We start from the raw sequence: 24,432 nt of genomic DNA, 5'->3' as shown, positions 1-24,432 counted from the left end.
AGTTTCTGATTTTTTAATGTCCTGAGTTAAGTATCAATTATGATCAATTGGAAAATAGTTCAGGAGGTTATCCTTTAATGTTAGACTTTCAGGTGGGAAACATTAATTTCTCTTTTTAAATGTTGATATAATTTATAAAGATATTTATGGTGCGTGAAGCACTGAAACAGCTGTAAGCCGGACAAATCTTACATAATTAACACTAGTAAGTCCACTAGTTAATCAATTAATTATATTCAAGTGTTAAAAGTAGTGTACGCAAGATTCAAAATGAAAGATATTTAAATTAACAAAATAGGATGTCATATAATGTAAGAACTAAAGGAATATGTATTTTATTGCTTCAAATGGTTATGTCAGGTGTGTCTCAAGCAACTTGAATGAGTAATGTTTTTCCTCGTATTACATTTGTCAAACTCTTTTGTGTTTTCACTCTATTTACTGGTCTCACATAAGTTTAATGTTACCTATTATATATATATATATATATATATATATATATATATATATATATATTTTTTTTTTTTTTGCATAGGTAAACCAACGAAGTTGGAATCTAAATTCCGACTGACATACTCAATGATCTTGAATCTCTTCCGAGTGGAGAAGATATCAGTGGAGGGCATGATGTCACATTCGTTCAAAGAAATTGGACACTTAAGCCACCAAAAAGTGTACGAGAAGGAACTAAAACAAGTAGAAGAAAAGATAAAGGAAATGTCAGATAACCCCCAGCAGCAAGGTATCCACTGGAAGCCACTTTCAGAGTTTTACGACATAGCTATAAAATACCTCAGGCTGTGGATTGATGTCAGGGTATGTCACTCGACAATTATTTGTTAAATATTATTTTGTATCTAATAATGTGTATTCGATATGAATATATACCTGTATCTGTGTCTATATGCTTGAATGCATGTGTGCGCTTGCCTGTGTACATTATTCATAAGTCTTAAAATAATGGTTTACATAAAAATACGATGAAAACTTGTATGTTTTTGCCACATTATTCCATAGCTTTTCTTTTGAAGGTCTTACAGTGTGAGTTATTAATCATCTGCATGTTGTATTAACAGAATAATTGAGGACTGATGCTGGGTTGCAAGAAACCTGTTCCATAAATTGCTATTCTCTCGTTAAGTAACGGACCTTTAAACTATTCCAGTCTTTAAAGTATAGGTCGTTGCAAATGTGATATTTAACGATCTGTTAGCTATTCCATCTTTAAACGGAAAAAGATTCAAAATGGCAGAACCATCGTAGCCGGCGCAAATAATTCCCTTATTATACGTGCGTGTCGCTATGGTAATATTATGTTTTTGGATAGTCATTGTTTTTAAACTTTGCACGTAGAAGACAGGCATCAAATACTGCCCCAGGCCAACATGTAACGATTCTTGGTACAGATTGATAGAGAAGTAACCCATCGTGTTTCGGTACATCTCATTCAAGTGTCCACTAGGGCTTTGAATTTTCATATGGCTACAGTCTATGCACCAATAACGTAGGGAAAATGGCAAATTGAGAAGAAATCCTATTTTACTGTTTGTACAAAATTTCCTTGAGGCATAGTAATGTATTGTTCTCTCATTCTTGCAATGCAGTCAAACATCTTATTATTCTACAAACTGTAGATTTATAAACATGAATGTGATCCACTATCACATTCTGAAATGCTCCTATTACGTAATAGCGCAAGATAATCAACAGCTGTTACTTGCTGATATTGTCTTATTGGATGCGATTTGTTTTCCAATATGATGCCCTATTTCATGCAAGAGAGCCATGAATGTGTCTTTCAATAATCTAAATTTAACCTTAAAATCAATATTATCGTATTCTTCTAGAGGATTCGATCTGTATCTCAGTATTCTTGGTTTTGGTAGATGTACCATATCAAACATAACCTCTACGTCAGACGATTCTATAATAGTAATAAAATTGTTTTATTCACAAAAATTTCCTATACACACATGAATCTAGAGTTCATTGTGATATGTATATTACACTTTACTTACCTGTTTGTGATGATAACATATCCACGAAATTACTTAATACTGTCAGATACAAAAACAAGAAATATACGTACAATATGACGGTTAACGATTCGTTAACAGTTTACAGCTCCGATTTTCGACCTGTAGTTTACAGAGTGCTTTAACGAACCAATAGCTTTAAAGGTCGTTCTTGCAACGCTTACTGACGCTAAATGGACAGTTATAGGACCAATAGCGTTTAACGAACCTATAAATGCTTTCTTGCAACCCAGCATGAATGTGGTAAACAGTGAAAGTTCTAAAAATTCCAGTTTTCATTTCATTGCTTCAAATGATAATCCATAGTGCCATCAAAACGTATCTTTACTGGGCCTGTATAAATATTGATAGTTACCTATTTAAATCTTGCCACCACCACCTTCGAAGTAGTCCCCCACCACCCATACTTAGCAAGGATAAAGACATAGTTCTATGTCGAAACTAAAACACAAACAATAAGTAGTTAAAGCAGATGTATGCTTTTTAAATTATTGATCGTTGAAGTTTTATGGAGTGTTTAACCAGCTGTAATCAATTAATCTTCTTAATGTATCCAGCTGTTTGCTGACAACATAAGGTCCACTATAGTCTTTTCAGTTCTCGTTTTTCACGAGAAATGAGGGGTATTTTGATCGGTGTTCATTATAGATGCCTGTTGCTGGTAGCCAGAGTTGGCGTGTAGTCAATATATACTGCAGGGCTATGTCTTGTGCAACTGGTACTGATGATTTTAATTTACTTCTTTTGTGGTTTATGGATGGACAGTATAGAAAAATGTGTTCCAGATCTTCATCATGATTATTACACCACAGACAGGTAGGATTATCAGAAATGTGAAATCGGTGTAGGTATACTTGTGTGACAATATGGCCTCTTCTGGCTCTTGTTAAAAAGTTTGAACATGTCTGGGCAAGTTTTTGTACATTTCCAGGTCATTTGGTTTCTTTTGTATGGACTGTAAAATGTTTCCTTTGTCAGAAGAGAACCAATTGTCGATTTATAGGTTTGTAAAATGAGAGTTTACTGAAGCAAAGACGTTGGATAGAGATATCACTTGAAGAGGTCTTGGTTGCAAATATGTTGCCTGTTTTGCAATGTTACTGACTTTCTCGTTTCCAGGTATACCACAATGATTAGGTATCCATTGAAATGTTATTTCCTTTTGGAGTTTTTTTAGTTTACAAAGTTGTTTCTGAATGGGAATAATTCTATGTACATACAGGTTTGATTATATTAAATATGTACCCACTTTAAGGGAATATAATAAAGTTAAACCTCTGAAGATCAGGTACGTTTTCCCTGTACAAAAGTATTTTCATTCTAGTATAGATAATGATGTGGAAAAAAAAAAAAAAAAAAATGTATAATTAAACGAAGTTTTAAGTAAACCTCTAAAACGATTCTGACTGCATGTTGATTTTGCTCATGAGCTGCTGCTGAGGATTTGAAAACTTGATTTATGAATGTTGTGTAGGAGCACATGCTGTCGCACCCAAAGTGCTCGAAAGAGCTGATGCCGGGTCGTGTTCTGCTGGTGAGCCACCAGGAGCATGTGAATAAGCTGGGGTTGCTGCTACAGGCCGCTGACTCTGGCAAGAAGGTGTACAAGGTACTAGTGCTGTGCAACAGTGAGGCCAGGTATCGCGGCTTCGAAGAGGACATTGAGTTATCTGTCACAGCACCGGCCAGAGAGGAGCAGCGCAGCCCCCTGTGGTACAAGATGCTGGGCCTGGTCAAAAAGAGAAAACTGTTCGTGCCTGACGGCCTTGGTGGGCACACTGTGATCACGATCAAGGCTGAGGACATACTGGACATCGTCAAGCACAAGATCAACCTGGACACCAACCTGGTTTACCAGGATTGGGACAAGAGGCAGATACCCAGGTTCAGGTCAGCAGCTTCTCCAGTGCTTCATTATCCTTTTTCTTCTTCTCTTTTACATTTTGTCTTCTCTCGTTATATATTTTCCCTTCCTTTTATTATTCCCTTTGTTTCTCTTCCTGTTCATTCGCCTATTCTTTTTTCTCTTTCAACTCTTGTTGGTATTTCTCTGTTGTTTTCCATTATATTCTTTCTTGTACATGTCCTCTTTCTTCTTTTCCTCTTCCTCTTGTTATCCTTTTCCTTCTTCCTCTGCTTCGTGTTTTTTCTCTTTCTCCTCTTGTTATTCTTTTCGTGTTTTTCTTTCTTTTCTTGTTATCCTTTTTCTTCCTCCTTTTCATGTTTTTTTCTCTTTCTACTCTTGTTATTCGGTGGCCAGGTAGCTCAGTTGGTAGAGCAGCTGGCTACGGACTGGAAGGTCTGGGGTTCGATCCCAGGTGGTGACAGAATTTTTTCTCATTGCCAAACTTTCAGAATGGCCCCGAGGTTCACTCAGCCTCCTATAAAATTGAGTACCAGTTATTTCCCGGGGGTAAAAGGCGGTCAGAGCGTGGTGCTGACCACACCACCTCATTCTATTGCCAAGGTCATGGAAAGCATGGGGCTCTACCTCCATGCCCCCCAAGTGCCTTCATGGGATGTTAATGGGATACTTATACCTTTTTACTCCTGTTATCCTTTTCCTTCTTCCTCTGCTTCGTGTTTTTTCTCTTTCTCCTCTTGTTATTCTTTTCGTGTTTTTCTTTCTTTTCTTGTTATCCTTTTTCTTCCTCCTTTTCATGTTTTTTTCTCTTTCTACTCTTGTTATTCGGTGGCCAGGTAGCTCAGTTGGTAGAGCAGCTGGCTACGGACTGGAAGGTCTGGGGTTCGATCCCAGGTGGTGACAGAATTTTTTCTCATTGCCAAACTTTCAGAATGGCCCCGAGGTTCACTCAGCCTCCTATAAAATTGAGTACCAGTTATTTCCCGGGGGTAAAAGGCGGTCAGAGCGTGGTGCTGACCACACCACCTCATTCTATTGCCAAGGTCATGGAAAGCATGGGGCTCTACCTCCATGCCCCCCAAGTGCCTTCATGGGATGTTAATGGGATACTTATACCTTTTTACTCCTGTTATTCTTTTCCTTCTTCCTCCTCTTCGTGGTTTTTCTCTTTCTCTTCTTGTTTTATTTTTCTTCTTCCTTTTCGTTTTTTTTTCTCTTTTTCCTCTTCTTCCTCCTTTTCGTGTTTTTTTCTCTTCCTCCTCTTGTTATCCTTTTCCTTCTTCCTTCTCTTCGTGTTTTTTCTGTTTCTGCTCTTGTTATTCTTTTTCTTCTTCCTCCTTTTTGCGTTTTTTCTCTTTTCTTCTTGTCCTTTTCCTTCTTCCTGCTTTTCGTGTTTTTTTCTCTTATGCTTTTTCTTCTTTCTTCTTTTCATTTTTTTCTCTTACTCTTTTTGTTATTTTTCTTCTTCCAGCTTTTCATGTTTTTTCCTCTGTCTCGTTCTTTTTCTGCCTCTTTCTCATCTTTCATACTATGCTCTTTCTCCTCCTATTCCTCCTCTTGTTGTTCTCTTTTTCCTCTTCTACTTCTTCTTCCCCTTTCCCCTAAGGTCTTTTCTCTTCCTTTTTTCTTTTCTAGACTTCTAATTTAATTATTTCAGCATATTTAATCATCCTTTCTGTTGTCTATCACAATTTCCTTCTTTTTCTTCACCCTAATGCTTAATATGTCTATTCCAAGGTTTTGAATGTAAGGATGATGACGAGGATGGTGGTAAGACTATTATCATAATGTCCTTTCCCTCTTGACAGAGCATAGGGTTTCAATAAAGCAACACCAGTGAACCCAGTTTCGGGCTAGGACTTTCAGCTCGTTTCCCCCCCCCCCCCTCTGTATTGCCCCTCTTCCATGACTTTTTTGATCTGCTCATTTCCTTCGACCTTAGGAGTTCGCCTTTCAACTACGTCTTCATCTTGATGCAAAATATTCAGTATATCTCCACTTTCCCCTCTTTATTTGGTATCAATCTGTTCTTTTTCTGCTTTTCCTGACAGCTTTTCTTTTGAAATAATATTTGGCCAAAATATATGGAAAATGTTTCTAAGATAACGATTATGTTGGTAATATACGAGGCGCATCCAGAAAGTAAGTTTCCCCTTAAAAGTAAACGTAATTAGCCATGTCAATTGCGCATGCGTAACAGATCTATAACGTATCAATCATATGCCAGCCGGACAGGTCCAGTAGCATGGCAGCAATGGTCTGAAATGGAAGCTCTTATTCCTTCTCCCACCGTCTGCGAGGTTCGGTCGTTGATAATGTTCTTTAATGCACAAAGCATTGCGCCAATTGAAATTCATCGGCAGCTCTGTCAGGTCAGGTCTATGGCCCGAACATCATGATTAAGCAGCTGGTATAGACAGTTTTCCGAAGGTCCATGATGAAGAGGGCAGTGGGCGACCATCCCTCATCAATGATGATCATGTTGAGCTGGTGCGGCAGTGCACCATGGAGAACCATCGCTTCACGATTATGGAGCTGAGCAGCCATTTTCCGCAGATATCGTGATCCTTGTTGCATGAGATTGTCACTAAGCATCTGCTGTTCAAAAAAGTGTGTGCCAGGTGGGTGCCGAAAAACCTGACACCCAAACACATTGACATTTCTGCAATAGTCGCACGATGACGGAGAAGAGTTCCTCGACAGGATCGTCATGGGCAATGAGACTTGGATTTCGCACTTCACCCCGGAAACCAAGCAGCAGTCTATGCATTGGCGGCATAGTGGATCTCCGGTCAGGATGAAATTCAAACAGATGCTGTCGGTACGGAAAGTGATGTGCACGGTGTTCTGGGACAGGAAGGGCATTCTGCTCATTGACTTCCTTCCAAGAGGTGAAACAATAAACGCTGACCGTTATTGTGAAACACTGCGAAAATTGCGACGTGCCATTCAAAACAAGAGGCGTGGAATGCTTACTGCAGGTGTTGTGCTCCTCCATGACAATGCTCGTCCACATACGGCTCGGCTCACAGCAGCTGTTTTGACGGAATTTGGCTGGGAGTTGTTTGATCAGCCACCCTACAGTCCTGATCTTGCTCCCAGCGATTTTCACGTTTTCTTGCACCTCAGGAAATTCCTGTCCTCCGGTGAGCGTTTTGGCAACGACGAAGAGCTGAAGACGTCTGTCACACGCTGGTTCCATTCACAGGTGGCAGAGTTCTATGACAGAGGGATATAAAAGTTGATCCCACGATACGACAAGTGTCTCAATTCTGATGGTGGCTATGTTGAAAAATAGCTGAAACACTGCTGTACCTGTTGCCAATAAATGTTTTCCTGAAAGTGTTTGTTCTTTTTTTTTTAAATAGGGAAACTTACTTTCTGGATGCGCCTCGTATATGTTGATGATAGTGGTGCTGATAATGATGATGAAGGTGAATAAAATTATTTTACTCATTGCTTCGCCATTAGGGACTGTCCTCCTGGACAGACGTGCAGCCAGGCTGTCCAGAAGCTGACTGAGTTCACCCAGAATGTGGTGTCGGAGACAGTTCCTTTAGACTTCGTGAGTCCTACTAAAGACATCAAATTGAGCAAGGAGGGCATCCTGGAGGACCTGAAGCAGCTGGATTTGCTTGAGAAGAAGTTGAATGACTGCTCTAGTGTCAACATCGCCAATTTCGAACAGCTAGTAAGAGTTCATATCTTGTTGATTCTAGTGTTAAAGTTGTTAGTGTCAGGTTAGTGCTGTTAGAATAACATAATGCAAGGAAACAGTGACAGATTACAATTCTGCCACTTGTAGGCAGTGAAGAATTTTCTGTCTCCTTTTTCTTTATGTATCCCTCCACTTTCATCCTCGATAAAAGTTGGAATAAAAATATTCTGCACAGTTTGAGGGATACACTTGCATGTAGAATATCGTATTTCAGTGCATAATCGCCGAATTTTTAATGCTTTTTTTTTTTCCGAGTGAAAATATAGGGTGCGACCATTATGGGATGGCGACGATTACATGATGAAATACGGCACATCATTCAGTTTCGGGAATGAAACTGCAGTTATATTGGTTTGAATGTTTTATTTTTGTTTCGGTTTGCAAATGGAGAGTATAGGTCTGTGATAAAATAAGTAATAATAAAGGACATTCAATATATTTTTTGTTCATATGAAGTGACATTCTGAAATGATTACGGTCATTTGATAAAATATTCAAATGTTTCTATGCTAATGATGTCAACTTGTTAGCCAGCATTTATGACACCCATATGAGTATCATAGTATAACGGAGAGGGAACTTTCACTACGTCATTCATCACTAGCAATCTATGCCCCAGAAGATTAAAACCATAGTGTTTCGCGATGATGTCCTTCAAACAGTAAATAGATGCTGCAGTGAATAATATAAAGATGCTTTACTTTGTATTAAGTAGATCAACGTTTTTCAACATGTGGCAAACTAAAGGTGTAGGCTAATTTAAAATCCCATAGCACACTCATATAATCTATGTGGTTTTCAAACAGGAGGGAATTTTGAGGATTTACATACTGTAGATAATGTATGAATGAATGTATATATTTGTCTTTAAGCAATATACCTTTCGGTGAGGCAGCACTTCACAATATTAGCATACAGTGCCGTCTCACCGTACAAGTCAATTAGGACATTACTTTGTTAAAATTTCTTATTGCAATTCTTCCACTAGTCTTTTTTTGTCTGTCATCAATTCTTCCCCTATTTTACTCGTAACCCATCATTATACCAAAAATACTATAACCCCCTCCTGTATGACAGATTTCCCCTCACTCTACATCTCTAATTATTTGCACTTTTCACTACTCACTTTTCCACATTGCTACTTTCTAGATCTTAGTTTTCTTCTCTCACGATTTATTTCCCCTCCACACCATTTTCTTAAGTCATACTGTTTTTTCACCTTGTTTTCCCCTCTTCCTTCATCACTGCTCCCTGAACTATCTCCTACTTGCATTACTCTGCTTCTCGTCAGCCTCGATTTAGATCTTAGTTCCTTCACCGGCTTCGGAATTGCTCCCATCTGATGTCCACTATTTCCATTCCCTTGCATTGAGGTCTTGTTCTGCTGAGCTTGTTGAATGCCAGTTCGCGTCACTCCTGTTTCTTCATCAGTTGACGTCACTAACTGCTTTCTGGCAATCGTCACTGAGTTTGACACGTTTGCATTTTTCTCGCGTACACTCACCATACTTGTGTCACTAACCTCGCCTTTAGCTACGATATTCTTGATTTTTTCTTTCAAAATTTTTCTGTTCCTTTCCTTTTCTTCTGAGCCTACGATTGGTTCCTTTAATGTTACCAAGCACTCCTCTACACTAAAAACCAAATTGTTTATCTTAATTTTGTCCTTGATGAGTTTCGCGAATTGTCCATTATTACGTGCTGCTTTAAGAAACGGGATTAGAACTCTTCTTCTACTTCTCACTTCGTAGCTCCAGTCGTCATCTATTCTGATCGTTGTGTTCCCTAGCATTCTTCTATTCTTCATAATCCTCTCCTTCGTAACCACATTCTTAAATTTTACTAATATTGGCCTAGCATGTTCTGAATTTTGTATTTGCTTTTTTCCTATTCTAAATGCTTCCTGTACTTGTCCATCGCTCACGTCCATACCAAAACACTCCCAACACACTCCTAATATCTTCTCATATGTATCGATACTCTGTTCTCTATCTTTTTCTTCTATACCGAAAAATAACAAGTTTTTTTCTCCTCTTTTCCTCTTCAAATTGATCCCATTTGCTTTTCATAATTTCGTTTTCCAGTTGAATTTCTTCCATCTTCTTCCTTAGCTCTGCCATGTTCTCCTTCATTTCCATTAGGTCTTGTTTCACTGTACTGTCCTCCATTTCACTATTACACACACTTATTCACCGGTTTACACAGGTTAACGCCTCTACTACACATTACTATCTCCTGACTTGCACAAAGCGAACCGACTTCCTCTGCAACTTGCTTAAGACTGACATAGATAATGTATAGCCTATGCAGTAAAGGTATGGTCACATGGCGCTAGTTTTGCTGCGCAACTTTTTTACTGCAGCTGCAATAGTTGCATGTTGTGTTCACACGTAAGCCAAAAGTAGTGCACTGCAATTTACTTTTCGTGCTGCGTAATCCGAGCACTGCAAAAGTAGCAACTGAAGGTTGCAAGTCTGTTCACACACAAGGCGCTACTTTTTCAGCTGCAGTTTGACTGCAGCTTTGCATCTCCATACATTTTATAATTATGTTCGCATTAGACTTTCAGATTACGAAACTCAAGTGATAGCTTATCACCTCCTTTAATTATAAAATGGAGAATAAAATGTTAAATTACAAAATGTAAAAGATACAGAAAAATTTGAAGTTAAGATCTCCTTCGAGAACTGCGATAAAAGGGATGAATAGGCCCTAATGTTACGGTATAAGAACTTTTTTGGAGTATTAGGAACATTATTAATTTTTAACCCTTCTTTATTATATTGGTTCCGAATACAGTGCATTTTTTTAGCATGTCTTCTGAAATTTGCATTGCACTAGCAATTTCTGCTGAAGTGTTTTACTTTTTGTTGTGGGAATTGGCATTACCTTTATTTTTTAGTCAGTGTGGGGTGTGGGGGAATAATAATATGAAGAATGGTGGAAGGGCGCAGCATGGAACAAAAAAGGTTGAGAAGAGAAACAAAATACAGATTATTCACAAGTAGAATTAAGACAGTTTTTTGTAGTTTTCTCTGAAGTTTATGATAGGAATGTGAATTTTAATGAGAGGAAAAGAAATGTGAAATTTAATAAGAGAAGATTATATTTAATGCAATATTAGTGTGATAATTATGGTATTATGCCTATTTTCTTAATTTGTTATTTAGGAAATATGAAAACATACAATATTATTACGTGTTTTGCAAAGGTATTTAATGTACGATTCTTTTATTAAGACAAGTAAAATATAACATTTTTTAAGGCTGGTATGATATCCTAACTTCACTGATCTGGCAATCCTAGCTGCACATCAGTCATTTTCTTCTCTGCCACTCACACACCTACACTGTATTGACTGAATGTTGATTTGTACTGTGTTCGCTGAAAGTTGATCTTCTGGACTCACTTTTTTATTCTTTTTTTCATTATTTTACAATGTTTGCTGTGGTTACCTTTACTGTTTTCATTTTCTCGTGACACACCAGCAGATCATTCGCAGCAGTGTGCAACAGCACACCAGTTGAAAATAGCTGCGTTAGATCATTGCATTATTACAGACACTCCACTGACTAAAAATGTTGCTTGTCCAGTTTGAGGATGTGTTCCAACATAAGCAGCTGGAAGAGCAAAAGAAGACCTTGCAGTTCAATAAGTCTTTGAAAAGCTTGTCTTTGTATCCAGAGTTCGAAAACAGAGTCATCGTACTCCAGCGGCTGGATTACATAGATTCAAAGAAAGCAGGTGAGGAGCAACATTTTACATTTCTTTGTATTTACACGATATTTCAGATTTACCGAAATTGTACTTCAGTAATATCTGAATATTAAGAATATAATATATACAAAGTGATTCGCTGACAAGAGGCCCGAAATTTTTGTTAATAAAATCTATATTTATATATAGTTAATCAAGAAAATTTACATACACATACCTTGAACTGTGTAAAATACTACATGCTCCCTCGCAACTCTTGTGTGACCTTGACTAATTTTGGATTCACAGGGACAGTGATAGCTGTATTGTTGCATGTTAAACATGTGCACAATTTTTATTTTATTTTAGCTAGTAAGCAAAGTGAATGCGATTCAAAAGTATACAACGAAAAATGTTTCTAGCCACTACCGTAAGAGCCAGGTTCGTGTACAGTGTGGTCTTAGCTAATAATATAACATAAAATTTACAAAAGCAGTTTACTAAATACACTAATTAACTTAATTCAGACCGGCAAGTAACACACAAGAAGAAATAGAAAGAGAAAAAAGAAAACACAATTTAATATAAATTGACAATCAGTCAGAAGCGAGTGATTTTCAATAAAAACGTGAATATAATCAACAGAAATTTTGTAAATTTGAAAATTGATTTATAATTTTATTATAAAGTCTTGGGTCAAAACTAGCACCATGTTTTATATGATATTTAGGCTCATTCAATGGGAAAGTAGGCTTTTGTCTTCGAGTATGATATTCATGTCATTTAAATTTATGTTTTATTTGTAAGTTCTAAGTTAGTAAATAACAGTATATTTATAAATTTCTTCAATAGTTAATACTTTGGACTCTATATAAATTAAATTTGTTGGGTAATCCATATTTTTGATCACACAAATTTTTATTAATCTTATGTGTAATAAACTTGATGTATTAAGTACAGAACAATCAAACAGAACTTGTTCCTCGTTCGTAAATTTTGACAAATGGATTCATTTGAAGAGTTTTAAGGGGCGTTTCGGATTACATGGTGTAAGAAACGTACCTTCAAAAAGTGTATACAGAAATTTTTAAGATACGATCTTTGCGTCATGTTTCTTGATAAAGTAAGAGAAGAGAACGATAAAATATTTAGACAGTTTTCTTTCAATTTGACGAAGGAAGTAAAATCACAATAAATGGTAACATCTCCACATAGGTACTAAATCAATTGGTCTGGTACTGTTGGTACCAATTGGAAATATACATGAACGACATTTTCGTCAAACTTTAGGAAGAGAGCTATGGTATATATTCACTTTTTTCTTTCAGATTAATATTATTATTATTAGGCTATTAATTTTTAATTATTTTTTAAATAAGGTGTTTGATTACTATTAAAATAGCCTTTTCTTGGTTATAGGTAAAATCATGTTGCAGGATGTAAAGAAGGCTTTGCAGTAGCAAGCAATATTTCAAATTTAATTTTTGACGAGAGAAATCTTTCTTTAAACTGAAACTTTTTAAAATTAGTACTTATTCTTGGCCTAAATGTTCTCCTCCGCCTATGTATGAATTCTTTTTCATTGTCACTGCTTGAAGATGAAATCATATTGCATTAAAAATTTTTTTGTTGAAATGGAGCTTCTGGGCTAAGGTGCCATGGTCTACTGGTGTAGATATTCCCAGACGTTTCGTCTACTACTGCGGCAGACATCCTAGGTCGAAGTTTTCTGCTGGCATCCTGTCCTGAAATGGACTCGTACTAAACCTATACACAATGATGGTACGACATATGGAAACCGAGATCCAGCGAGTGCTGTCCACCATGACAACGGTACACCACGACCAGCCCAAGGCCACCGAGATCCAGCAGGTGCAGACCGCCGCAACAACGGAACACCAAGGCCAATCCCCAGCTCTATAAATAAGGACAGGCAACCAGTCAGGGTATCAGTTGCCACAGGTACCCCTAGAAGACTTCGACCTAGGATACCTAACCACTGAAGATGTCTGCTGCAGTAGTAGACGAAACGTCTGGGAATATCTACACCATTAGACCACGGCATCTTAGCCTGGAAGCTCCATTTCAACTAGAACCGCTTGTGAAAGCCTACATGCTAAGATTAATGTTTTTGTTGTTTAATGCCTGGCATCTGGCAATGAATCCATTAGCGCTCTTGCTCTCCAGTATTTTTGAGTTAGGTCTTTTTCTCCAGACAATGTGCTGCAAGTTTTCAAATACATTAAAGATGTTATTTCCACACTTTCAAGAAAGTTTACCGAGAACAAAGGATTGGTAAAGAAACGTGCTCGCGATTCTAACTATTTTACAAATAACAAATTTTTATGCAACAATTCGTTGGTAAAAGAAATTAAACTGTTAGTAATTACTAGTGTTTGTCAGTTGCTGTGACAAATTTACCGATAAGGATTTATGCAACGGAAATGACTGTTTTTCCACTTATTTAATAGTCTGTCGCTAGTAAATAGTAATTTTAGCTTTATCGAACAGACCCCTGATAGCATTAGTAAAACAAAAGTACGCGTTTTTTTTTTTTTTACAAAAAGTTAGATTTCATATTTTTTAAGTTCGTCCATTGAGGATGCTATATTTTGTCAACAGTGAAACTGAAAGGACGTGTAGCATGTGAGATGGGCAACCATGAGCTGATGATAACGGAGATAGTCCTGCGGGACATCCTGACTAACAAGCAGCCAGCTGAGATCGCTGCTTTGCTCTCCTGCCTCGTGTTCCAGCAGAGGACGGAATCTGAGAGTGAACTCACAGAAACGCTTATGAAGGTATTGTGTTATTGTTGCTGTAATGGGTGAGCTCGTGTGCTACATATGCTGACTGAAAAAAAAATTAATAATATGCAGTCACACTGTTTTTAGGAAACTGGAAAAAATGTAAATTAAAAGGTATAATATATACATGCTGATGAAATCAGTAAGCATTTAAACAAAAGTCTAAATCCGGAGTAATCCTGGACCTCACTGTGGCCAACTAGAAGAGATTCTTAGATCGGCCATTATTGCTATTAAGAATGTTTTTTTTCAATTTGGAAAAACCATTTTATGGATTTAACAATTAATTTGTTTTATTTAAGAATTGGTTAGAGATTATGCTCATGTGTATGATTTAAAAAAATTGTAAACGTCATATCTTGGTTTGTAAACGAAAAAAATTATATTCAGCAAATTTAATTGTTTACAATACTTTGTTCTTGTTGCAACCCTTTAATAAGATAAACATAGCATAAACTACTTTATATACTACTACTTCTACCACCACCACTACCACTACTACTTCTGAGTCATCCATATGTTATCTCGTAACTGGAGCTGCCGATAACAGCAATGCGTTTGTGCGGGTGGAAGGGGAGTAGTCTGTGGGATAACTGGTTTATTCAGGATATCGCAACGCAGTTTGTTCTGTGTTTCAGTGAGAGCAACACGTGAAGTGAAGTGAAGTGAGAGTAATGGCAAATAATAGGCCTAATTATTCTACTATGAAAGAGTAATGGAACGGAGAAAAATTCTCTCCGGCACCGGGATTTGAACCCAGGTTTTCAGCTCTACGTGCTGATGCTTTAACCACTAAGCCACACCAGATACCCATCCCGGTGTCGGACAGAATCGTCTCAGTTTAAGTTTCAACTCTTGGGTTCCCTCTAGTGGCCGCCCTCTGCACTACGTCATAGATGTCTATGAATGTAGGACTGAAGTCCACACATGTGCTGAGGTGCACTCGTTATGAGTGACTAGTTGGCCGGGATCCGACAGAATAAGCGCCGTCTTAAATCACGAAGTGATTTACGCATATCATATATATTATTTTAATGTACCGAAGTACATATGATATTTCCATGCAGATATTCTGCGTCATCATATGATGAAAGAGTAATGGAACGGAGAAAAATTCTCTCCGGCACTGGGATTTGAACCTGGGTTTTCAACTCTACGTGCTGATGCTTTATCCACTAAGCCACACCGGATACCCATCCCGGTGTTGGACAGAATCGTCTCAGTTTAAGTTCCAACTCTTGGTGTGGACTTCAGTCCTACGTTCATAGACATATATGACGTAGCGCAGAGGGCGGCCACTAGAGGGAACCCAAGAGTTGGAACTTAAACTGAGATGATTCTGTCCGACACCGGGATGGGTATCCTGTGTGGCTTAGTGGATAAAGCATCAGCACGTAGAGCTCAAATCCCGGTGCCGAAGAGAATTTTTCTCTGTTCCATTACTCTTTCATCGTATGATGACGCAGAATATCTGCATGAAAATATCATATGTACTTCGGTACATTAAAATAATATACTAATTATTCTATTCCACATGGGGTGTTTATTTGCGATTTGTATGTCCGTACAGAATCCACTTGTGCTGCCAGGAGATTATTTCAAGAGAATTTCTCAGGTGTTCGAGTCCCAAGTTGTGGGACGATTCATAGAGTAGTTAATAAACTTTGTGAAATGGGAAGTGTTCTTGATAAAAAGCGAAGAAGGCGACGTACAGTGCTCAGAGAAGAAACTCTTGATGACATCGGACAACGCTTGGAAAATTCCTCTAAAAAATCTTTTAGCTGTCTTTCTCAGCAAATGGGAATTTCTTAGGGTTCCATACAAGGGGCTACGAAGTTACTTAAGTTAAAACCCTATAAATATGCGGTGGTGCAAGATGCCAGAAATGTGTTGAAAACGAAGGCAGGCAGTTCCAGCATCTCCTTTAGTGACATGGGTGAATACATAACTTTTAAAGTGCATTAGACAGTCACTCTAGCTTGCTAAACATCGGACTCTCGTATTATTGCCCGGCTGGCGGGAAGTGATAGCTTATCAGCCAAGTGGGACCCCACCTCAGCTCAGTGCTGCATATATGGATGACCCACTACTACTACTAAAAGACGTATGACTCGGTTAGGAGAGAAGTTTTATATAATATTCTTATTGAATTTGGTATTCCCAAGAAACTAGTTCGATTAATTAAAATGTGTCTTAGTGAAACTTACAGCAGAGTCCGTATATGCCAGTTTCTATCTGATGCTTTTCCAATTCACTGCGGGCTAAAGCAGGGAGATGCACTATCACCTTTACTTTTTGACTTCGCTCTAGAATATGCCATTAGGAAAGTTCAGGATAATAGACAGGGTTTGGAGTTGAATGGGTTACATCAGCTTCTTGTCTATGCGGATGACGTGAATATGCTAGGAGAAAATCCACAAACGATTAGGGAAAACGCGAAAGTTCTAGTTGAAGCAAGTAAAGCGATAGGGTTGGAAGTAAATCCCGAAAAGACTAAGTATATGATTATGTCTCGTGACCAGAATATTGTACGAAATGGAACTATAAAAATTGGAGATTTATCTTTCGAAGAGGTGGAAAAATTCAAATATCTTGCAGCAACAGTAACAAATATAAATGACACTCGGGAAGAAATTAAACACAGAATAAATATGGGATGTGCCTGTTATTATTCGGTTGAGAAGCTTTTGTCATCTAGTCTTCTGTCAAAAAATCTGAAAGTTAGAATTTATAAAACAGTTATATTACCGGCTGTTCTGTATGGTTGTGAAACTTGGACTCTCACTTTGAGAGAGGAACAGAGATTAAGGGTGTTTGAGAATAAGGTTCTTAGGAAAATATTTGGGGCTAAGAGGGATGAAGTTACAGGAGAATGGAGAAAGTTACACAACTGAGAGCTTCACGCATTGTGTTCTTCACCTGACATAATTAGGAACATAAAATCCAGACGTTTGAGATGGGCAGGACATGTAGCACGTATGGGCGAAACCAGAAATGCATATAGAGTGTTAGTTGGGAGGCCGGAGGGAAAAAGACCTTTGGGGAGGCCGAGGCGTAGGTGGGAAGATAATATTAAAATGGATTTGAGGGAGGTAGGATATGATGGTAGAGACTGGATTAATATTGCTCAGGATAGGGACCAATGGCGGGCTTATGTGAGGGTGGCAATGAACCTGCGGGTTCCTTAAAAGCCAGTAAGTACTACTACTACTACTACTACTACTACTACTACTACTACTACTGCTACTGCTACTGCTACTGCTTCTGCTTCCCTGCCACTCTGTATGTAGAAATGTGATGGTCATGGGTACTGTAATTGCAGGGCATACAAGAAATAATGGAAGTAGCAGAAACGCTGAAGTTTACGGAACAGGAGTGTGGTGTGGGGCAGCAGGACTCCAATGAAGAGTTCGAGAAACTCAACTTCGGCCTGGTACACGTTGTGTATCAGTGGGCCCTCAAGAAGGTGAGCATTCAAAAGTGACACTTGCATGTATCATTGTATTTATACACAGTCGTACTAGCACTTGCAAAGTTTGCTGCAGGGTCGCTTTGAGTAAAAAAGATTAATGTGAATATTAGGTAGATCCTAGTAAATAATCTAAAAATCTTTATTAAAAAAAAAAGTAGCAATTGTGTTAGCTGTGAAACAAGAAAAATATAATACCAATTTATGAAATACATTTTTCTGCAATTGAAGCATTGGGCCGAATAACAGTTTATGTTACAATTTTTCAAAATCGAATTTTTAATGGAATAATGCTCTATAGCAGGCATGTCAGAAATCAGACTATGAATGTGCAGTTATGTGTGCGGATTGCCGGTCTGTGCGGACTGCATCATTCAAGGGTTGCTCTTACCAGTTCTTAGCTGGAGGGGTGTACAATAATCTATTCTGCGCTTCTAGGGTTGGATTAAATAGGCATTTGGACATTATAAATACACTTAGCAGAACGAAAAAAACATGTTGTTGTTGTTATCTAATGCCGGGCTTTGGCAACGAAGCCATTAGCGTTCTTGCTCTCCAATATTTCTCTGTGGTGGATCCATCAGATAGAACTTCACAGGTTATGAGATGATCTTCAATCATTTCTTCTTCTTTGTTGCATAGAGGGCAATTTGGGTTTGTGTAAATTCCTATTTTATTCAAGTGTTTGGCCAAATAATCGGTTAAATAGCATAAGTGTAACCGTTTTTTTAAGTGGGCACCAATTTTTTGTTTGTAATGGTGGTTACATCACCCACTCACGTAAACCCCCAGTATGACTGGAGGGCCACACCTGTCGTTGGTTAATGGGTCCATCGGACCTGGCCGGGAGGAGTTTTAGAGTCCACCGACCTTTCTCACAAGCACCACTTGTGGAACATTTCTACGCTGTGGCAGGCCAGCGTAAGAGATGAAATAGCATTTCCTCTATTTCTGATGGTGTGGTTATACCGCCAATACTCGGTCCCCAGAGCCTCATCTGTAAAAGCAGGTTGCACCACGAGCAGGTTGAGGTTGGGTTTTGGATAGGAGAGGTTATGGAATGCACTTCACTGTCCCTTGCAACCTAGGAAAAAAACATTGTTATTATCAGTATCTATATTTGACAATTGCAATACAAGAAACTTTAGGCTTGCTCAGTTATACTTCACAAAGTAGCGGTTTGTAAAGCATAATTTATTAAAATGATTTTTATATAGTATTTGAAGAAAAAGAATATTGCAGTAATTTCGAAACAACAAAAAACGAACACAGTATTTCATTTTACGTAGTAGGTACTAATTATTTTATATAATAGACCCTATTCTTTCATTGTTCGTCAAGCATTATTATTTATTGGGACCATTGGTACACAAATGTTAAAGAAAATATACTCCCAATTAATTACATGCAGTAGGACATTGTGAAGTTTTTACACTGAAATAATTTCCTTGCTGTATGTCAATATAAATTAACATTAATATTAATAAATGATATAAATTAATCTTAGAATTTAAATTCACATATAGTTTATCTAGAAAACGTTGAGAGCAAGTATCGACAAGTTGGAAGTGTTATGAAACAAATTAAAAGTGTAGTTCACAAGCTGTGAAGCGACGATATTCTATTTATTTCAGGTTTAAAGATTTATTAATGTAAGTATATTAGCATAATATAGTGACGTGAGACAGAAAATTTGCCATTATATATTTTTCCAGAAAATTTTTCCGCCTTGCAAATAGTTGCTTACAACCTCAAGAGCCTTAATGTATTCCTCACTATATTCTCATCACTTACCAGCTTATGAAATGAAAGTCGTAAGTCGTCTAATCTTTGATGGCTGTGTTAGTAGAGACTCTAAAACAACGCCAATGTCAAGTTCGTTTTGCCGTGAGAGTACTGATTAACTTTACTAATCTGATCTAAACTGTCACAACACTATTACCTCGACATGGGCTGATCAAAACCTTTCATTTTAAAATAATTATTGTTGGCTGAGGAAAACATTATAACAATTATGTTATATGATTCATAATTTCCCTTCTTCGTTATCTGTGAACTCCTCACTTTATTTATCATAACTCATTCACAGACAGCCAAATCAGTGCCCGTACTGAAACTGAGTTACTGAAAGAAAAGCTGATATGCTGTTGCAGGTCTGTATAGCCCTGTCGCGTTCCCCTCCAAGACGATTCACTCCCTCCAGGTAGGGGAATAGAAAGTGCACATCGCACAGAGACTACTGCACAATGTGCGCGACTGCACAATGTGCAGGGTTTTGACATGCCTGCTCTATAGAATCTTACACAGCTGTCACAGCGCTTCTACATGAGTTACAACGATGAATTTTTTGGTTGGAGCAACAGTCTATGTCACTATTTACTTCTAGAGTATTCTGTTGATTACATTGTATCGGGAGTTTGTTCTGTTTACGAGGACTGGGCACTGGAACTCTGTATATCACATTTCAGTTGGTTTATTACGTAAAATAGACGACTGCAAGACAGTGACGATTTCTATGGTAGATACTGACTGGCTAAATAAATCTAAGAAAAGGATCTAGATAAAGTAATATTAATAAGTGGAAAGATGTGTTACGAAATGGTGAGGGATAATGGTCTTAAGTATACAACAAGGAAGACGAAGTCGCAAGTTGGTGCGAAAAATCCCCCAAGTAATGTAAGTTCCTGTCTGTTATTTTGCAGTATTTTATTAGATGTATTTTAATTTACACTTTACCTAGTGGTCTTTGTTGTTTTTTGCCATTATAATTTATCTTACAATTCTGTCACGGCATTTCGTTTCAGGAGATGTGCTCACAGCTTGTTCTTGATGCCAGAAAGAAGCTGTTTAAAATGTATTACTCTCTTACAGTCAGGGTTTAAAAACTGTGATTGTTATTGCTTTCATTATTAATAAAACTTTTACTTAACAGATAAGCCATCTGTTGGGATGGATACTGAATATTCAGGACAGTGGTTCAAATTCCATCCCCCAACAATTTCTCAACTGAAATATTAATTTGTTTTTCGTTTGTTCCTGTTACAACTTTCATTAATGGTGTCCCTACATCTCAATACTGCAGTTATTTTCTAATAATAGTCTTATTATTTTATCAATGTATGTTTAATCATAATATGACATTGAGTGCAACTTTAATGAATTACATGGTGTTAATTCATGTTTATTCATAATAATATGACATTAAGTGCAAGTGTTAATTCATATTCATCTATAACATTTTTACAAATAAATATCATAATCATTTTGTTCATAATTTAACCTTTTTATTGATTTTGTATATTTCATTACATTCTGATAGTATAAGGGCGGCCGGGTAGCTCAGTTGGTAGAGCAGCTGGCTACTGACTGGAAGGTCTGGGGTTCGATCCCAGGTGGTGACAGGATTTTTTCTCGTTGCCAAACTTTCAGAACGGCCCCGAGGTTCACTCAGCCTCCTATAAAATTGAGTACCGGTCTTTCCTGGGGGTAAAAGGCAGTCAGAGCGTGGTGCCGACCACACCACCTCATTCTAGTGCCGAGGTCATGGAAAGCATGGGGCTCTACCTCCATGCCCCCCAAGTGCCTTCATGGCATGTTACGGGGATACCTTTACCTTTTTTACCTGATTGTATAAAACTGTTTATTATCTGTAATCCCCAATACCATTTGAAGGGTACACGGGAAAAACGATCAAGGTCCATCAAAAATCGAAATTTAGTTAATAATGCTATCTTATAGTGGAAAGGAAGTACTATCATGTGGCCTAGCTAGTAATAAGAAATCATCGTTCTTGACATTCCACTACGTCAATTTCTATTAAATACACACATAACAAAGTATTAAGTGCTTAAACTTTAAATTCGTTTTTCTCGAAACTTTCTAAAATGGATCTTGATCGTTATTCCCTTGTACCCTTCATTTCTGTGGAGTTATTTATTTGTAGAGTTATAATATTCTCATTGTATAAAACTGTTTGTCTGTATTCCCCAGTAGAATTTCTGTGGAGTTAAAAATGTTACAAACTGATGTGTAATATGATATTCAATAACATACACACGTATAATTTGCTGAGTGTACAAAATATATTGATGGAATAACAGTCTATGTTCCGATAGGAAATTTATGAGCAGAATTACTATGTAACATTTTTGTTCCTCCTGCACAGTTAGCAGATTGTAACTTAGACTGTTATTCAGTCCAATGCTTCAATTGTAGAATTGACTCAGTGCTAATGTGCTAGGGTTATAAGCCAGAGGGCCTGGATTCAAATTCTACTCCAACCTGAATGTATAACTTTTGTTGGAGACAAACCCATGGTCCAGGCAACACCGGTGTTTCTTCAGGTACTCCAGTTCCTCTGAGACCTCCCAACAATTCTTCATATTGTCCACACCTGTGGAGTAACGGTTAGCGCGTCTAGCCATGAAACCAGATGGCCCGGGTTCGATTCCCGGTCGGGGCAAGTTACCTGGTTGAGGTTTTTTCCAGGGTTTTCCCTCAACGCAATATGAGCAAATGCTGGGTAACTTTCGGTGTTGGATCCCGGATTCATTTCACTGGCATTATCACCTTCATCTCATTCAGATGCTAAATAACCTAATATGTTAATAAAACGTCGTAAAATAACCTACTAAAATTAAAAAAATTCTTCATAATCACCGTCATTCATTACGATATAATGTGGACTCACTGCATATAGTGCACTCTGGATGGTCTCTGACAAACTAAATGGTCTTTGCATCTCAGCACTAGTGACATCTGCTCATACAGTTAGGGCGAATAATAGCAATTTAAGGGCCCTGCCATTGGACAAAAAAAATGATTGTCCACTTACAAAGTACCTTGTACACTTGGAGCTTTATGAACCATTATGTCAGGCTGCAACTGATAAAATACTGTATTTGTAATTGAGGGGCGTTTTCACAAAACTCGTTATCTACAAAATCTTCTTTTTTTTCAAGACAACTCTTTTCTAAAATACACAACTGTAGATACCAAGTTTTGAAAAATCTCTTTTATTTCAATATCAATTTACTGATATACTTACCAACTTTAGCTTAATTCTGATAGCACCATTGGATTCTCCTGACCCAAAAACATAAGGATACGCTAAAACCTCAAAATCGAAAAAAATGTAGATAACGAGTTTTGTGAAAACGCTCCTCAATTACTGCTGCATCCATGTGTGTATAGTTGAATTGATGTCTGTTACATGTCTTCCTGTGACGAAGTTCATGTTCTTCGCAGTCATGATTTTATTACATTATCTTACATATTTGTAGCCATTTTCGGAAATTATGGAGCTCACTGACGTCCAAGAAGGTATCATTGTACGATGCATCCAGCAACTGAATGAGACACTGCGAGATGTAAAGAATGCAGCACACGTGATAGGCAACCCCATCCTGAAGGAGAAGATGCAGGAAGCGTCTGATGCCATCAAGCGGGACATCGTTTTTGCAGCCAGCCTGTACACCAGTGAAGAGAACAACCAGCTGAGGGCCAGGTTCGAGGAGGATGAGCGACTCCTACCTGTAGGAGATGAGTGAAGTAATCTGGGATTGCTTGATAGTCCCCTGTTCCTACTCACTAATCCTGTAAAATCAATACTGTCAATCGAGTGAGCAGAGTGACTGACTGATTTGTATATTGAAAAGGAAAAAAAATATATATTATATCTAAAAATATTGAAAACATAAGTTAACCATTCTTGTTATTTGTAATTCCCTTAAATCCAGTTGAATTCTTCAAAGAAGAGGAGAAACATATTTTCTTCTGAGAGTAGTTGTATTTTTTAGACGGCTAAATAATTATTTGTAAAAAGAAAATGCTTATTCCACAAATACCAAGCTCCTCCATTTGTCCCTTTTCTTCTTAAATATGGAAGAAAAGCACACAAAATTAAATTGTTTATAAATTATTTTTATAAGTCCTTTCATTTGATGTAAGTCTTCATAATGGTGAACTACGATTTAATTCTAAATAACTGACACCAGTTGGATCAGACATTGCACTGAATTATTCACCGATTGTTGACAGTGTAGGGACGTTCATTAAATGTTGACATTTTGTAACTGAACTGTAGAAGAGAGATTAGAAAATGCTTTTGCCTTTATCCTGCATTATCACGCTTGTTCCAGTCTACTTTTTTTTTTGGCTTAATTTTTGCTGGTTCATTTGTATACTGGGTGTTCATTTCAAAGTGTGTCATAACGTCACTGTTGATGAGTCAGCGATTTGAAGCGAGTTTCAGCTTTTGTGTCAGAGAAGTTGCCTATTAATCAAGGCGTTCAATCTGAACTTGAGAACGTGTACAGTGTAACTTGAACGTCGTAGCAACAGATGCCGGTCTACCATAACTTCTTTCGAACTGTGTTTTGCGCGGGAAAGTCATAAGCAGGGTATTTGTTTTCATCAGTTGCATACGGCAACATTCCACAATACAAATCAAATGCTCCGTGTCCATGTTGACCGTCGAAGTTAATGTCAACAAATATGTAAGTAATCGTCTTAACCCTCTCCCCATATCCCGACAGTAAGAAAAAACTCACCTCTCACCTCAGTATGTGTTTCGAAACAGTTCACATTCCTGCCGCTACTGGCGTTACCGTGCGTATCGGTAAGTACTCTTCTGAATGAACGCCATACTTGCTAGGCAACTTCTCTGGCACATAAGTAATACACCTCTGCAGAAGTGTAGGAAGATTGAATTCTCTAGGCTCATCGACTAGCCATATGACGGCATACAGCAAGCCATGACACACTTTGAACTGAACACCCAGTACTTTCTTTCGCACCTTGCTCTCGTTTGTTCATCCCCTGATTTCAGCATAAAACTTTTC

The 24,432-nt window shown here is 37.7% G+C and overlaps 1 protein-coding gene across 1 annotated transcript in view; it reads left to right on the top strand.

Annotated features, from left to right (window-relative positions):
• Positions 1-23,289, top strand: part of tst (superkiller complex helicase subunit twister) — a 50,751-nt gene extending 27,462 nt beyond the window's left edge. The window contains exons 12-18 of the mRNA XM_069825620.1: positions 536-816; positions 3,511-3,926; positions 7,372-7,591; positions 11,212-11,362; positions 13,937-14,115; positions 17,444-17,587; positions 22,873-23,289. Coding sequence (XP_069681721.1) covers positions 536-816; positions 3,511-3,926; positions 7,372-7,591; positions 11,212-11,362; positions 13,937-14,115; positions 17,444-17,587; positions 22,873-23,139 — 1,658 coding nt within the window. The 3' untranslated portion in view covers positions 23,140-23,289. The remainder of the gene's footprint in view (positions 1-535; positions 817-3,510; positions 3,927-7,371; positions 7,592-11,211; positions 11,363-13,936; positions 14,116-17,443; positions 17,588-22,872) is intronic.
• Positions 23,290-24,432: the final 1,143 nt, after the last annotated feature.

Source organism: Periplaneta americana, chromosome 5, assembly GCF_040183065.1.
Source record: "Periplaneta americana isolate PAMFEO1 chromosome 5, P.americana_PAMFEO1_priV1, whole genome shotgun sequence".
NCBI lineage: Eukaryota > Metazoa > Arthropoda > Insecta > Blattodea > Blattidae > Periplaneta > Periplaneta americana.
Note: the sequence above shows the minus strand (reverse complement) of the source record. Positions and strands in the feature narration are given on the sequence as shown.